Source organism: Mus musculus, chromosome 7 (assembly GCF_000001635.26).
Source record: "Mus musculus strain C57BL/6J chromosome 7, GRCm38.p6 C57BL/6J".
Classification (NCBI taxonomy): domain Eukaryota; kingdom Metazoa; phylum Chordata; class Mammalia; order Rodentia; family Muridae; genus Mus; species Mus musculus.
Genome location: NC_000073.6, coordinates 73430225 through 73444408, shown reverse-complemented (window position 1 = coordinate 73444408; position 14184 = coordinate 73430225). Strand labels below are relative to the sequence as shown.

At 43.3% G+C, this 14184-nt stretch overlaps 1 protein-coding gene across 1 annotated transcript in view; it reads left to right on the top strand.

The window, feature by feature from the left end:
* Positions 1–14184, top strand: part of Chd2 (chromodomain helicase DNA binding protein 2) — a 115095-nt gene that overhangs the window by 97338 nt on the left and 3573 nt on the right. Inside the window, exons 36-38 of the mRNA NM_001081345.2 lie at positions 75–174; positions 2610–2823; positions 8431–8674. Of these exons, the coding sequence (NP_001074814.2) occupies positions 75–174; positions 2610–2823; positions 8431–8674 (558 nt within the window). The remainder of the gene's footprint in view (positions 1–74; positions 175–2609; positions 2824–8430; positions 8675–14184) is intronic.

Below are 14184 nucleotides of genomic sequence, written 5' to 3'. Positions count from 1 at the left end.
AGAAGTACCAGAACAAAACAACAACAAAATCAGTTTTTACATTGTTTAATTTACCAATACTATTTTTCTTTTAGGAACCTATGGATTTTTGTTTCCAAGTTTACAGAATTTGATGCACGAAAACTACATAAGTTATATAAGATGGCTCATAAGAAAAGATCTCAAGAAGAGGAGGTAAAAACGCAAATGTAGTCCTAATTTATACAACTATTGCAAGTCAGTTCCACAGGAAACCCCTTAGGTTTTGTTTTTCTCTGGGGAGGTAATGATCAATCCGTGGGGTTGTTGGTGCCCTATAGGCCATTGACTCTTTGCCTGTGTTTTACATGGATTTGGTACAGCCTAAGCAAGGTGACAAAAACCAGCGCAGGTCACAGAGTGTGTGACCTATGGTCCAGACATAATGTCATAGACTGTGATTTTTCATTATACTAGGTAATTTCATTAGTTCCTAACATACTCCCATGAGTAGGCAGACAGTAAAACTTTTGTTTATTAGGTAAGATAACCAATGCATTAGAGCCAAATAGGGTTTTAAATCCTGACAAGGATCTGTTAACCTGTGATCTCATGACCTGGATGCTTGTTTTCTAGACCCTTCCTTCTTATGTATATCCTTTTTTTTTAGCTTGTAATGTGGCTTGTCATAAGTCCCATTCTTGTGTGGGCCCATGTACTTGGCATCCATCCAGCTCCTCACACAGAAGATTCCAAATTGCTCACTTAAAGGAGTAGACAGTTTGCAGTGCCCAGTAGTTGTTGCCCTTTTGTATAAGTACGTATGTATTGTATGGGGATGGCCATAAGGGTGACTTGGCTTCTGCTGTAGCATTACTTCTCACGCAGGCAAGCTCTCCTGTAGATCTGCTACCGTCCCACATGGGCCATGTCCAAATCAGCCACTGAGGAGCAATTGTGGACATTATTCCACATTCACAAATGTGTCAGGCCCACGAACACAGAGACTCTCTGTCTCTCATGTATTGCTGTGCCTTCAGCATCTGTAGTCATGCTAGGGCCAGCATGGGCACTTAGAAATAGTTGTAATGTGAACTTGCTGGGTTATTGACCTGAGAATTATGCCCTCAAGCAGCTCATCTTTCAACTTTACACTGACGAATATGATATAGTGAGAATAGGCACAATACAGTGTGTCTTAGTGAAACTCTAGTCAAAGTTTTTATATTTGTCTATTCATTTTGTGAGTGAGAGAAAGAAAGACAGTTCATGGGAGTACAAGTATGAGCGCTTATCCAAGGACAGCTTGCAGTCGTCTGTTCTTCCTTCTCCTTCCACATACTCTGTGTATCCGGGCTTAGACTCAGGCTGTCAGCATTAGTGTTGAGTGCTTTTACCACTGAGCATCTCACCGGCCTCTATCAGTATAACTTTTCTATGGGTGGGAGCATAGTTGGGAAAGGCCCTTAGGCAGGAGAGTAAGTTGGGTTGAGGATCTGACAGTGAGCACACGGTGGCAAACTTCACAGCAGTTGATGAGGTTGAGGGACACACGGATGTCGAGTGAGTCATCTTCTTTCTCTGATAGTTGTCTTAGCTATGGTTGCTAGTGCTGGGATGAAACAGCATGAGCAAAGGTGAGGAAAGAAGTCAGCACAGGAACTCAAACATGGCAGGACCTGGAGGCAGGAGGCGGGGCCATGGAGGGTGCTGCCTGTTGCCTTGCTCCCCTTGGCTTACTTTTTTATAGAATTCAGGACTACCTGCCCAGGGATGGCTGCACCTACAATGGGCTGGGCCCTGCCCCATGAGTCAGTAATTAAGAAACTGCCTTACAGGCTTGCCTACAGCTAAGTCTTAAGGAGCCCAGCCTCAATGGAGGCTCCTTCTCTCAGATGACCTCAGCATGTATCAAGTGGACATAATCTAGCCAGCACAGTTGCTTTCACAGTTTGTCAGCAGAGTAGAACGCGTGCTTCTCCTTCCAAGAGTTTAGTTTAAGGCTAACCAAAGGCTAAAACATGCTTACAGTGGGCATGGCTGCTGGCCAATAATCATGGGACGGTACAGCCATGAATTTCTTACTCAAGCATCAAATGAAATATGGAGAAGATATTTTCATAATGTGCCAAATAAAGAAAAGACAGAAACAAATAAAGTGTTTTTTTCTGTTCTTTATACGCAAAAGGTTTAGATATAGAGCAAATAATTTAATAGTCCTTCCCCTCCTGGTCAGATTTTAACTCTTCCCATTTGACAGCTGGGAGTTCTTTAGCCTAGTTAGCCTTGGAAACCTAGTAAGCAGGATTTTGTGTGGCTGTGGCAGTCTTCTGAGAGTGCTGACTACCTGGCTGTGTGCACAGGGACAGGCTGTATACAGTGACACCTAGCTGTCCTCCATGTGTTCTCACAAGTAGAGGTTGGTTTTCCTGCAATGAACTAGTAGGTCAAAGTCCGCAGACTGCCAGCTCCTGTTAGGTGATTGCCGCTGTGGAAGCCCATGGGAGTTGACAAACAGTTTTGGCAAGAATTTACTAAAAGGCAGTTCAAAGGTAGAGAGGAGCAAGATGGACCTGTTCAGGAGGTGACCTTTATTCTGATCTCAGAACTTAAGCCTGGGTTCTAAGCTCTTCGTTTTTTTACTCTTCCAGGAACAAAAGAAGAAAGATGATTCGCTTGGTGGTAAGAAACCATTTCGACCAGAGGCCTCGGGCTCAAGCCGGGATTCTCTGATATCTCAGTCCCATACCTCACACAACCTTCATCCTCAGAAGCCTCATTTGCCTGCCTCCCATGGCCCACAAATGCATGGACATCCAAGAGATAACTACAGTCACCCCAACAAGAGACACTTTAGTAACGCAGGTAGGCCACTAGGTAGCTTTTTCGGAGGTGTCACAACCCTCAGTCACCTTGTTTTCGAAGGACATTTGTACTTTTACCAAGACCTTATTGTCTGTTCTTGGTTGAAATAAAACATGAAATAAAGATCTAGAAGGTTAAGGGCCAGCTCTAAATTAAGGGACCACAGGTACCATAAACAAACAAAAGGTAATGGGCAGACTTAGGGAGCAACTTACTTCTGTGTGTAAGGTAGGCATTCAGACTGCTAATACTTAGTTGGTGACAAGAAGATAACCAAATAGAAAAATGAACAGTGGATGGTTGGCAGTGAAGAAGCAGTGTGTGACAGAGACCTTTCAGAGACTGTAATCTGATAAAGGGTTAGTGTGGAAAGTAGAAGGGACTGGTTAAGAAGTGGCCAAAGGGTTTAAAGAGACATTTCTCAAAAGCTGCTCATGAGAACTCTGAAACACCCTAACTCAATGGTCCTCAACCTGTGGGTTCAGACCCCTTTCACAGGGCCACATAGAAGATAGAGAGAGTTATATTATGAGTCACGACAGTAGAGAATTACAGTTATGAAGTATCAATGAAATAATTGTATGGTTGGGGGAGTCACTACAACATGAGGAAGTGTATTAAAAGGTCACAGCATTAGGAAAGTTGAGAAGCACTGCCCTAAGTTAAGTTATAGTCCAGACAGGGAGGCACAGAGGTAAACGGATATGATTTTAGCTCACAGCTTCCCGCTAAGTCAGCAGAGAAGCCTGTACCCTTCTTTGCTGTGTGCTGAGGACTGATTACCTGTAGGGCCATACGGTCCTTTGCTTTTGGAACTATCTCAGCAGGACGTACCGGAACTTCGTTTATGGACTGTTTTATTCTTTTTCAGGAACTGATGTGAGTTTGTTGCAAACAATTTATGCTTTAGCTTCCCCTAATTTCACTCTACTAGGTCCTAGCCTTGTATGCAGTGGACATTTTCCCAGCTGCTGTGCTGGTGGTGGCCCAGGGACTTAACCTGTTGCCTTTGACCTTTAGATTAGCACCTGTACCTCAGTAGTCATTTATCTCAGAGACCAGTTAGTCTCAAGTTTTAATAAAGGTGTACAAACAGCCAGCTGGTGTGTAGAAAAGCACGCAGCATTGTGGACCGCAGTGAGACACCACTTGACACCTGAGAATAGCTATTATCAAAGCAGCACAGGGCTCCCAGGATGTGGAGGTGAAGGCATGCGTTTGTTGCCAGTGTCCATTGATGAACACAGCCGTGTAGAAAGCGTGAGTAGAGGTTCCTAAAGCATTAACAGAGAACTCCATCCGACCCAGCAGACCCAGTACTGAGTGCATCTCAGGCTGAAGGGCTGGCGGGACTTTTGGGTTTACTATTGGTGAATACTTACTTAAAAGAGTCAGCATATGGGATTAACCTAAGTGAGGGATTGGCAGGCACCCATTAGAAGTGAGCCTGTCACTTGTGGCCATGTGGATCAACCCAGAGGTTTTATGATTAAGAGCTGTAAGCTGGTGCAGAATGATGATACTACGTGGTTCTTCCATATGCAGAATTTAACGAGTTGAGTTTAGAGGATCAGAGAGGAGAACAGTGGTTATCCAGGGCTGGGAAGCTGGGAAGAAGAGGTGGAGGAAATGCTGGTTAAAGGATAGTTTAGTTAGGAGAACAATGTTCAAGAGATGAACTGTACAGAATGGTGACTAGTTGACAATATATCCTTTAGAATCATTGGGAGGTTTTAAATATTAACACAGTTAGTGATTGTATAGTTAACATGTATTTTAAGACATGCATAAAATGAGTATCTTTGGGTTTTATTGCTTTGAAGAGACACCAAGGCAACTCTTATCAAGGAAAACATTGAATTGGAGCTGGCTGACAGTTCAGAAGTTTAGTCCATAACGTCGTGGTGGGAAGCATGGCGGCGTGCAGGCACACATGGTGTTGGAGGGGCTGAGGGTTCTAGCCCTTGATCAATAGGCAGCAGAAGGGGACTGTGTGTGTTTCACACTGAGTGTAGCTTAAACACGTAAGACCTCAAAGTCCCACCTCCACAGTGTCCTGCTTCCTATAACAAGGCCAAACCTCCTCTGATAAGGCCACAACTCCTAATAGCACCATTCCCCATCGGCCAAGCGTTCAGACACACGAGGCTATGGGGACCAAACCTCATCAAACCACCACAATACGTACATGTAGTTTCTATTTAATTTTAAATATAAATTTTGAAACAAAGCTTAAAAAGGGAAAAGAAAAGTAGGTTGAATTACATTTGTTTAGAAAAATATAGAGACAGCCAGACAAGGTGGTACACCCCTTTAATCAAAGCACTTGGGAGGCAGAAACAGGCAGATCTCTTGTGTCTTTGAGGCCAGCTTGCCTTATATAGTGAGTTCCAGAACAGCCAGAAATAGAGAAACTATGTCCCGATAAAAGAAACGAAATATACAGAGATAAAATTCAAGGTGTGTGGTGGTATCTGCAACCCCAGAACTAGAGAGGCTGAAGCAGGAGAGGACTGAGTTCAGGGTCCTGCAGCCTATGTAAGATTTCCTCGAACCTCATTACAGCTATGTAGATTAAGGATTAGGGAATCCATGGAACATTCCTATAAAAGAGGAAAGTAAAACTGCCCATATAACAACATTCCCCACCCCCAGCAGAAAGTTAAAAAAATTTTTTTCCGGGGCTAGAGAGATGGCTCAGCAGTTAGCACTGACTGCTCTTCTGAAGGTCCTGAGTTCAAATCCCAGCAACCACATGGTGGCTCACAACCATCTGTAATGAGATCTGATGCCGTCTTCTGGGGTGTCTGAAGACAGCTACAGTGTTCTTATGTATAATAAATAAATCTTTAAAAAAAATTTTCCCACTTATTCAGGTCAGCAATAATTAAAAGGAGAAATGCACACTAGTTATTAAGGATAGGAATTGTTCTAGTCTGTTTTGCAAAATAACTTGAAATGAGTAAATATATCGTCCCCTGACTAGGAGAGTGGTTACATGAGTATTAGTCCATCTTCACCCAATATCATCAGTTATTACAGAGAATTGGCCAAACCAGCCATTGTACACTTGCTGTTATTATCAGCACTTGGGAGGCTGAGGCAGGAGGATTACATGTTTGAGGCTACATAGCAAAGTGTTATCTCAAAAAGTACTCCCACATTTTCCTGAAAGTTTTATTCAGTAAAAATGTTTGGGGCTGGAGAGATGGCTCAAGGGTTAAGAGTACTGGCTGCTCTTCACAGGACCTTGGTTCAGTTCCCAGCACCCACACAACCATGTGGAACTCCAGTTCTAGAGAACCTGACTCCTGTAGGCTTCTGTAGGCACTGCATGCATGCGGTACACGAGACATGCATCCTGGCAAAACACTCAGATGGAAAAGAAAAATAAAGTTGGGGAAAATAAGTCAAAGTGGGGAATAATAAGAACCAAGCAATCATCAACTCCATGCCTGTCTTTAACTGACTGAGACGCAGCTCATACAGCATTGGAAGGTGAGCCAGTCAGTGGGGCTGGGGACGGTCAGTGTCCTGCATAGCGACTTGTGCCTCCGTGCCTCCTTCCATTTAGTCTCTGTCTCCTCAAATGAAATTCTATACCATTCCCCATCCTTGTCGCTTTCATAGCTATCTGCATTTTACCTCTGAAAATTAATATACTCTGACTACTTCATGTAAATGGAACATATAGTATGTTACCGTTTATGACTGGCTTAGCAAAATGTTTTCAAAGTTCATTCTAATTGCAGTGTGTGCGAGTCAGTACTTAATTCCTTTTTTATGGAAGGTTATTTTTTTCACTCAATGGATAGACCACGTTTTGTTCATTTATCAATGGACATTTCATTTCTCCTCTTATTTTTCTGTTGAGAATAGTACTAATATAAATCTATCCAAATATTTCCTGGAGTGCCTTTTTGTAACTGTTCTAGCTAGGCATCTAGGATAGATTGCTGGTTATATGGTAACCGTCTGTCTGATTTCTGATTAGCCAAGGACCTGTCTCCCTTATGATACTGAAGCACATGTAAAACAGAAGGTGTGAAACGTCACGTCTGCCTGCCCATTAGTGACTGACCTTAGATGAGTAGGAGAGAGGGAGAGTGCAGGAATTTAATGTGTGCATTCTTTACTGCTCACCAGTTAAAATAAGTAAAAAGGACTTTTAGAGACAGGAGAGGAAAAGGTAAAGAGCAAGATTCAAAGCACATAGAAGCACAATATAAGATTTTTCCTACAGCAGTCAAGAGAAGTGCATGTCATTCTAAACTTTAGTTACAGAATTCCATTTGTGTACATATACACAGTGGATCGCACGTTTGAGGCTGTGTAGCAAGTTATTATCTCAAAAAGTGCTTCCACAGCTCCTTTAAACTGCTAGCCACTAAAAATAGGTCTGGGCCTGGAGAGCTGGCTCAGTAGTTAGGAGCACTGGCTGATCTTCCAGAGGACCCAGGTTCATTTCAACAAAGTGTGTGTGTATGTATGTATGGATATGTGTGTGTGTTCTTCAGTTTGAGAGTAGCTTAAACGCCTTGTAAAAATTTCAAGATTTTTTTTTTTTTAAAGAAAATCTATTTTCATCTTTACCTCCTTTCTAAGGAACATTAAATCAGGTGTGGTAGTGCATGCCTTTAATCCCAGCACTGGGCGAGTTCAAGGCCAGTTTTGTCTACATCGTTATAGGCGGCCAGAGCTATATTAAGACCCTAACTAAAAACAAAAGTTCATTGCAGTTACTTAGGGATTTTTTTTTATTTTTCATTCATGTGTATGAGCTCTTTTGTTCGAATGTAGGTCTGTGTTTCATGTGCATACCTGATATTCCCGGGTTAGAGGAGGATATCAAAGCCCCTGGAATTGGAGTTACAGATGGTTGTGAGCTTCCATGTGGATGCTGGGAACTGAAGAGTCCTCTGCAAGAGCAGCCAGTGCTCTTAACCACCGAGCCATCTCCCCAGTCCTGGTTACAGTTATTTAAAACTCCTTCCTCAGTAAGCGCCTCACCGTCCAAACCATCATAGGCTTTTTTTCCTTCTGATTTTTAGTCTCTGCCCAGGTACATGACACAGTGCTTTAAACCCTGTTGCAGCTGTAGCTGGTGGTACTTCATCCCCTTGGCTTCCCAAGGGAAGCAGATGCCCATCTCAGTATGGTGGCTTGGCCTTTTTTGTCCTGAGCTCAGCCCTTCGAATGACTCCTTATGTATGGTCTAAAGAAGAGGTCTCCAGTGAGGCTTCAGCAGCTAACACAGCTCTGCTGTCGACTCAGCAGCCTGATTCGCTTTGGCTGTCTGAGTGAGGTACTACCGCGAAACAGCAGTTTTGCTTTCCAAAGTCTCTTCTCGGTTCTTGAGTGAGTTTCATTTCAGGGGTCTGCTGCAGATTAGGGCAAGCAAGAATGAAAGACTAAGAGTGTGTTAGAAGATCTTAAAAAAGACAGGGGTGGTAGATTTTCTCTTGCCTTCAAAGTTGGTGGCAACATTTAAAACTTTATTAGCAATAAAGCAATAAAGCTAAGAAGGAGGAATTCTCTCCTTATAACAGGCCAACCTTAGTAAATTCTTCCATGTGCTGTAGCTAAGAAACGACTTTCCTCTTGCAGATCGAGGAGACTGGCAGAGGGAAAGAAAGTTCAACTATGGTGGTGGTAACAGCGCCCCCTGGGGGGGCGACCGGCACCATCAGTATGAGCAGCATTGGTATAAGGACCACCACTATGGTGACCGGAGGCATATGGATGCCCACCGTTCTGGGAGCTACCGCCCTAACAACATGTCCAGAAAGAGGCCGTATGAGCAGTACAACAGCGACCGAGACCACCGGGGACACAGAGACTATTATGACAGGTGTGTAGAAAGGTGTGAGAGGTGAGGCACTGACTTGTTCATGAGAAGAAGGATGGTGATGCCTATGCAGGCCTGTCCATCTGATGCATCCTGGGCTTCTCCCATGTGTCAGTTACAGATCCCTTGTCCCTGCTGTGGGGACAGCCTGAGGATGCAGGAGAGGAGGATGCATTGTCGGATGTATTTCTGACTTGATGTGTATGAGTGTTTTGCCTACACGTGGGTATGTAAACCATATGTGTGCCTGGTACCTCGGGGGTCAGAAGAGTGTATCGGATCTCTGGACCTGGAGTACAGAAGATTGTGAGCTGCCATGTTGCCGTTGGGAGCTGACCCCAGGTCCTCTGCAAGGGCAGCAGGTGCTCTTAGCACCTGAGACGTCTCCCCAGCCCTGTCCTCTTTTTGAAAAGTGTTGCTTTGTTCTTGAAGACTTTTATACACGCACAGATCATGTGCTTTTGGTAATTTCACCCCATTGCCCCTCCTCCCTCTCTGGACCGGTGCAGTTTCCCTCCCAACAGGCTTCCTTCCTCCTTCCATGTCTTTGCTTGTGACCCAGTGAGCTTTCTTGTGCTTGCTGCATGAGTTGGGGTGGGGTGTTATTTATGGCACAGGCAACTTAGGAGTATCTCACACATTGCTAGACGAAAGGACACTGCTCTCCTGGCACTCTTTTGTGGTTTTATTATATTTTCAAGTCAGCATATAATGTGTTCCATATCACTATGGCATTTTTGAACAAAGTTGTTTCTCCTCCCCCATCTCTCCCACCCTCCTACTGTCCTGATTTCCCCTTGTGACTCCCTGCCAGATTCTTTTCCTCTTTCATGTCCCATGTGTCCTGGAAGTCCCATGCCACCGTACTTTCTTCTCACATAATATATCTCCTCTTGGTTTACTTTCTAGATTCATAGAATTTTCCTGTTCTTAAACCTGACTACATGTGTACATTACGGGGCAGCATCCACATATAAAGGAGAATTCTGAGTTTGAGTCACCTTGTGTACCTTCCCCATCCATTTCCCTGCAAATATCAGAGAGGCGTAGGATCTCTGCAACTCAGTAGCCAGCCAGCCTAACCTAATCGTTAAGCTACAGGTCTCAGTGAGAGATGTTGTCTCAAAAAAACAAGGTTAGAGCAATGAGATGTTTAGCTGGTAAAGGTGCTTGCAGCCACGCCTGATGAGCTGAGGTCAGTCTGCCTGTGGATGGTGGCATATGTGTGCACACAGTGGATGGTGGCATATGTGCACAGAGTGGATGGTGGCATATGTGCACACAGTGGATGGTGGCATATGTGTACACAGTGGATGGTGGCATATGTGCACACACACATGTGCACACAGAGTTAATAGATGAATAAATTAGTATGATGCTTTTCTTTAAAAGCTGAGTGGTACTTGAGGTATGTTAGCTGAGGCTGACTTCTGGCCTCCACATTCACGTACCTCACACACCTGAATGTGTGTCCACACATCACCTATGAGTGAATACACACAATACAGACTCAATGGTAGTAGTTCATAACATGGCACATGAGGTGGGCACCAGTCTGTGGTCCTTGCCCACCCGGATCCAATAATTTAAGTCAGCCTTTTGAAATTCTATTTCTCTACAGCTGTGCAGTGCCATTAGTGAAGTGACAAGCCAGTTTCACACTGTGAGTTGGCAAGTGTGAGAGACTTCACTTAACATCTGGCTGTTGACTGAACTTCTTGGCACCTGTGGGCTTCCCTGGGCAGATGTTATGCTTTGTGCTTATAGACTGCTCTGTGAATTTAAAGTGGGGCAATAGTTACACAGCGTTTTTGTCTCCTGCTGTTGTTTTGGGAGATCTACCATTTAGATGCGTAGCTGTCGCCTGCATTAGCCACCTCATGAGGGAGCCTGCATGCTCTCTGCCTCCTGCTTTCCCATCATCTCCTCAGGCTTCTCTGTGCAGGTCTGCATTTCTGCCTGGTCTGTCCTTTTGTCCTTGTGTTCACTGAGGCTGCACTGTGAGGAGGTGTTTATTTTGACGGGTATTTTTGCTGGATGTAAAGTTTTCAGTAACCAGTTTCAGTACTGTGAGATGCTCCTCCATTGTCTGCTTTATGCCTTCTGACAAAAACGCCTGTCTTCTCCCTTTTCCTCTTTACGGACAGTTACTGTTGAATGCCTGGTTCTGTCCCCTATCATAGGCTGTGCTATCTGCCTGCCTGCCTGCCTGCCTGCCTGCCTGCCTGCCGGCCTGCGCTCCCTGCCTCCTTCCCTTGTAATGGAGTACAGAGATTAACCCCGGGCTTGAGTGCATGAAGCAGGTGCTTTCTGCTCAGCACATTGAAGCCCTGACTCACTTTTCTTTGCATTTCTTTTACTCAGGAATCACCCAGCTCTTTGGATATGTAGGGTTATTTTTCATACCTATAAATTTGAAAGATTTTCAATATTTTCCAAATAATGTTGCCATTTTCCATTTCCTCTGGAAATTGAAATTGTTGTTAATGTTATCCTGCTTGAAGTGTGGTATGCTGACTAGACTGTACTTATCAGAATTGTTCCTCACCTGCTGATGATGTCATTTGAGTCAATTTCAGTTTGATTAGCTTAGCTCATTATATTTCATATCTCCTGATACTTTCCATGCCTAGTAATGTATTAGATGGCCTATAAAACACCATTGACAGCAATATACTCCTATGTGCATGGGTGTCACACACACACACACACACACACACACACACACACACACTGCTCTATGTGTCCTGGCATTGTTTATTTGTTCCCTGTGATTTCTTTGGCATATTCATCCTTTTCAGATTGAAATATTCTTTCTAGTATCCTCTGTTGACTTAGTGGTCAGGACAGGTTTTCTCAACCAATGGGGCACATCTCCTTTGGGGGTTGAGCAACACTTCCACAGGGTCACCCAAGAAAACACAGAGATTTACTTTATAATTCACAATAGTAGAAAATAATTAAGATTCATAAATAGTACAGAAACAATTTTATGAATGGAGGTCTCTACAACGTGAGGAACTGTGTTAAAGGTCAGCATTAGGAAGGTTGAGGACCACCGCTTTAGTCTGTTTTCTTGTGAATTTTTAATTTTATTATTATTTTTTTAAATATTTTTATTAGGTATTTTCCTCATTTACATTTCCAATGCTATCCCAAAAGTCCCCCATACCCTCCCACCCACTCCCCTACCCACTCACTCCCACTTTTTGGCCCTGGCGTTCCCCTGTACTGGGGCATATAAAGTTTGCGTGTCCAATGGGCCTCTCTTTCCAGTGATGGCCGACTAGGCCATCTTTTGATACATATGCAGCTAGAGTCAAGAGCTCCGGGGTACTGCTTAGTTCATAATGTTCCACCTATAGGGTTGCAGATACCTTTAGCTCCTTGGGTACTTTCTCCATTGGGAGCCCTGTGATCCATCCAATAGCTGACTGTGAGCATCCACTTCTGTGTTTGCTAGGCCCCGGCATAGTCTCACAAGAGACAGCTACATCTGGGTCCTTTCAGCAAAATCTTGCTAATGTGTGCAATGGTGTCAGTGTTTGGAAGCTGATTATGGGGTGGATCCCCAGATATGGCAGTCTCTAGATGGTCCATCCTTTTGTCACAGCTCCATACTTTGTCTCTGTAACTCCTTCAATGGGTGTTTTGTTCCCATTTCTAAGAAGGGGCACAGTGTCCACACTTTGGTCTTCATTCTTCTTGACTTTCATGCGTTTAGCAAATTGTATCTTATATCTTGGGTATCCTAAGTTTCTGGGCTAATATCCATATTATTATTATTTTTTAAAGATTTGTTTTTACCTTTATTTATGTGTAGGTATTATGTCTGTTTGCATGTGAGTGTATGCACACACGTGTGCAAGTGCTCCAGGGCCCCAGAGGCTCAGACCCTCCTGAAAGTGCATGCGAGGAGCAACCTGTGCTCTTAACCACTGAGCATCTCTCGCCCCTCTCCTTCAGTGTTTAGAGATAGTTTTGGTGGGTATAGTGATCTAGCTGACAGGTGTGATCTTTTAGGACTTGGAGGACATCTTTCTAAGCTGGTCTGCTATAACGATTTCTGACAGTATAGTAATACTGAGTAATACTGAATATTACTATTGTTAGAGTACTATTGCAGTCAGGGGTTTTCTCATTGGCCTTTCTATACAAGCAACTTGGATTTGCTTTCTTGCTTTCTTTAAGTATCCTTTATTTTATATTTTGAATGTTTTAATTATAATATGTTATGGAGATTTTTTTTTTTACTGGTCTTGTTTGAGATTCTCTAGGTCTCTTGTATCTGGGTGAGCATCTCTTAGGTTTGGGGAGTTTTCTTCTTTGGGTTCACTAAAGATATTCTTGATTCCTTCACTATGGTTTTCTCCTTCATGCCATCTTTGGAGGTCAGGGCTTTAATGGTTATCTCAAACTTCTCCTATGTTCTGTTCATAGTTTCTTCTACAACGTTTTCATTGACCTTTATCAAGTCCAGTTTCTCTACTCTGTCTTCTATCCGACTCTGTAAACGTGATTAGTTCTGTTGCCATGGTTTTCCACTGAGGGTTTTAATTGGCTTATTGAGGTTTTCATTTCAAATATCATTTCAGTTTGGGCTTCCTTCACCAAATCAAAGTTGTTTTGTTTGTTTAAATTGGATTGACTTTCTCATTCCATTCATCTTTGCCCTTTGAGTTGTTTGCTCACAGTGAAATTCTCTTAAATTTCTTAGAAGTTCTTCCAGGTCATTTTGAACAGGAACCATTGCTATAGATTTGTGTTTTTGGAGATATGTTGCTTATTTATTTATTTATTTATTTATTTATTTATTTATTTATGTGTGTGGTGTGTGTTGTTGTTGTTGCTTGACAGTTGCATATTTAGAGTTGGTTTTGGTTGAGCTTTGTTGTTGAAGTCACCTTCCTTTAGTAGAGGAGTTTACATTGCTCAGGACTCACAGCTAGCTGTGTTGGGAGTGGAACATCCTGTCTTTGACTGGTGTTTGATGCTATAGTCCCTATTTCAAGTGGTTTTGCTTGTCTGCTATGGCCCTGGTACCTTCAGTTGTGGTCAGGAGCTTGGAACAAGTTTCCTCTGCCAGTGTGGAATTCTTTCGGGTCTAAAGGCCAGGTAGGATAATTGGAGGGTCCCAGTCAGGCAGCTGGTAGGACTCTGGGTCACATGTGGTGATAGGAGTGTCCCTGATAGGGAGTGGCCTGGGAGCTAATGAATTTGGAGAGAAAGAGGGCCAAGACGAGGTGGCAGTCTCAGCAAGCAGCTGCCTGGTTTGAGCTACTGGGATAGTGGAGTCTTTAAGTGTGTAGGTAGCCTACCTCATGTGCTGGTGGGGTAAGTCAGTTTGTAAAATAATTTTAGGCAACCTTAGTGCTGAGTATCTAGGTTGATTCTGGGTCTTGCTGCTGTTAATGATTTACAAATAGGTTTTTAAAAAATATACATCTTTTCCTCCTGAGCATGGAAATATAAAAATATTTATAGTTGTGTTCTCCTGAAGGGAGAGTTGAGCT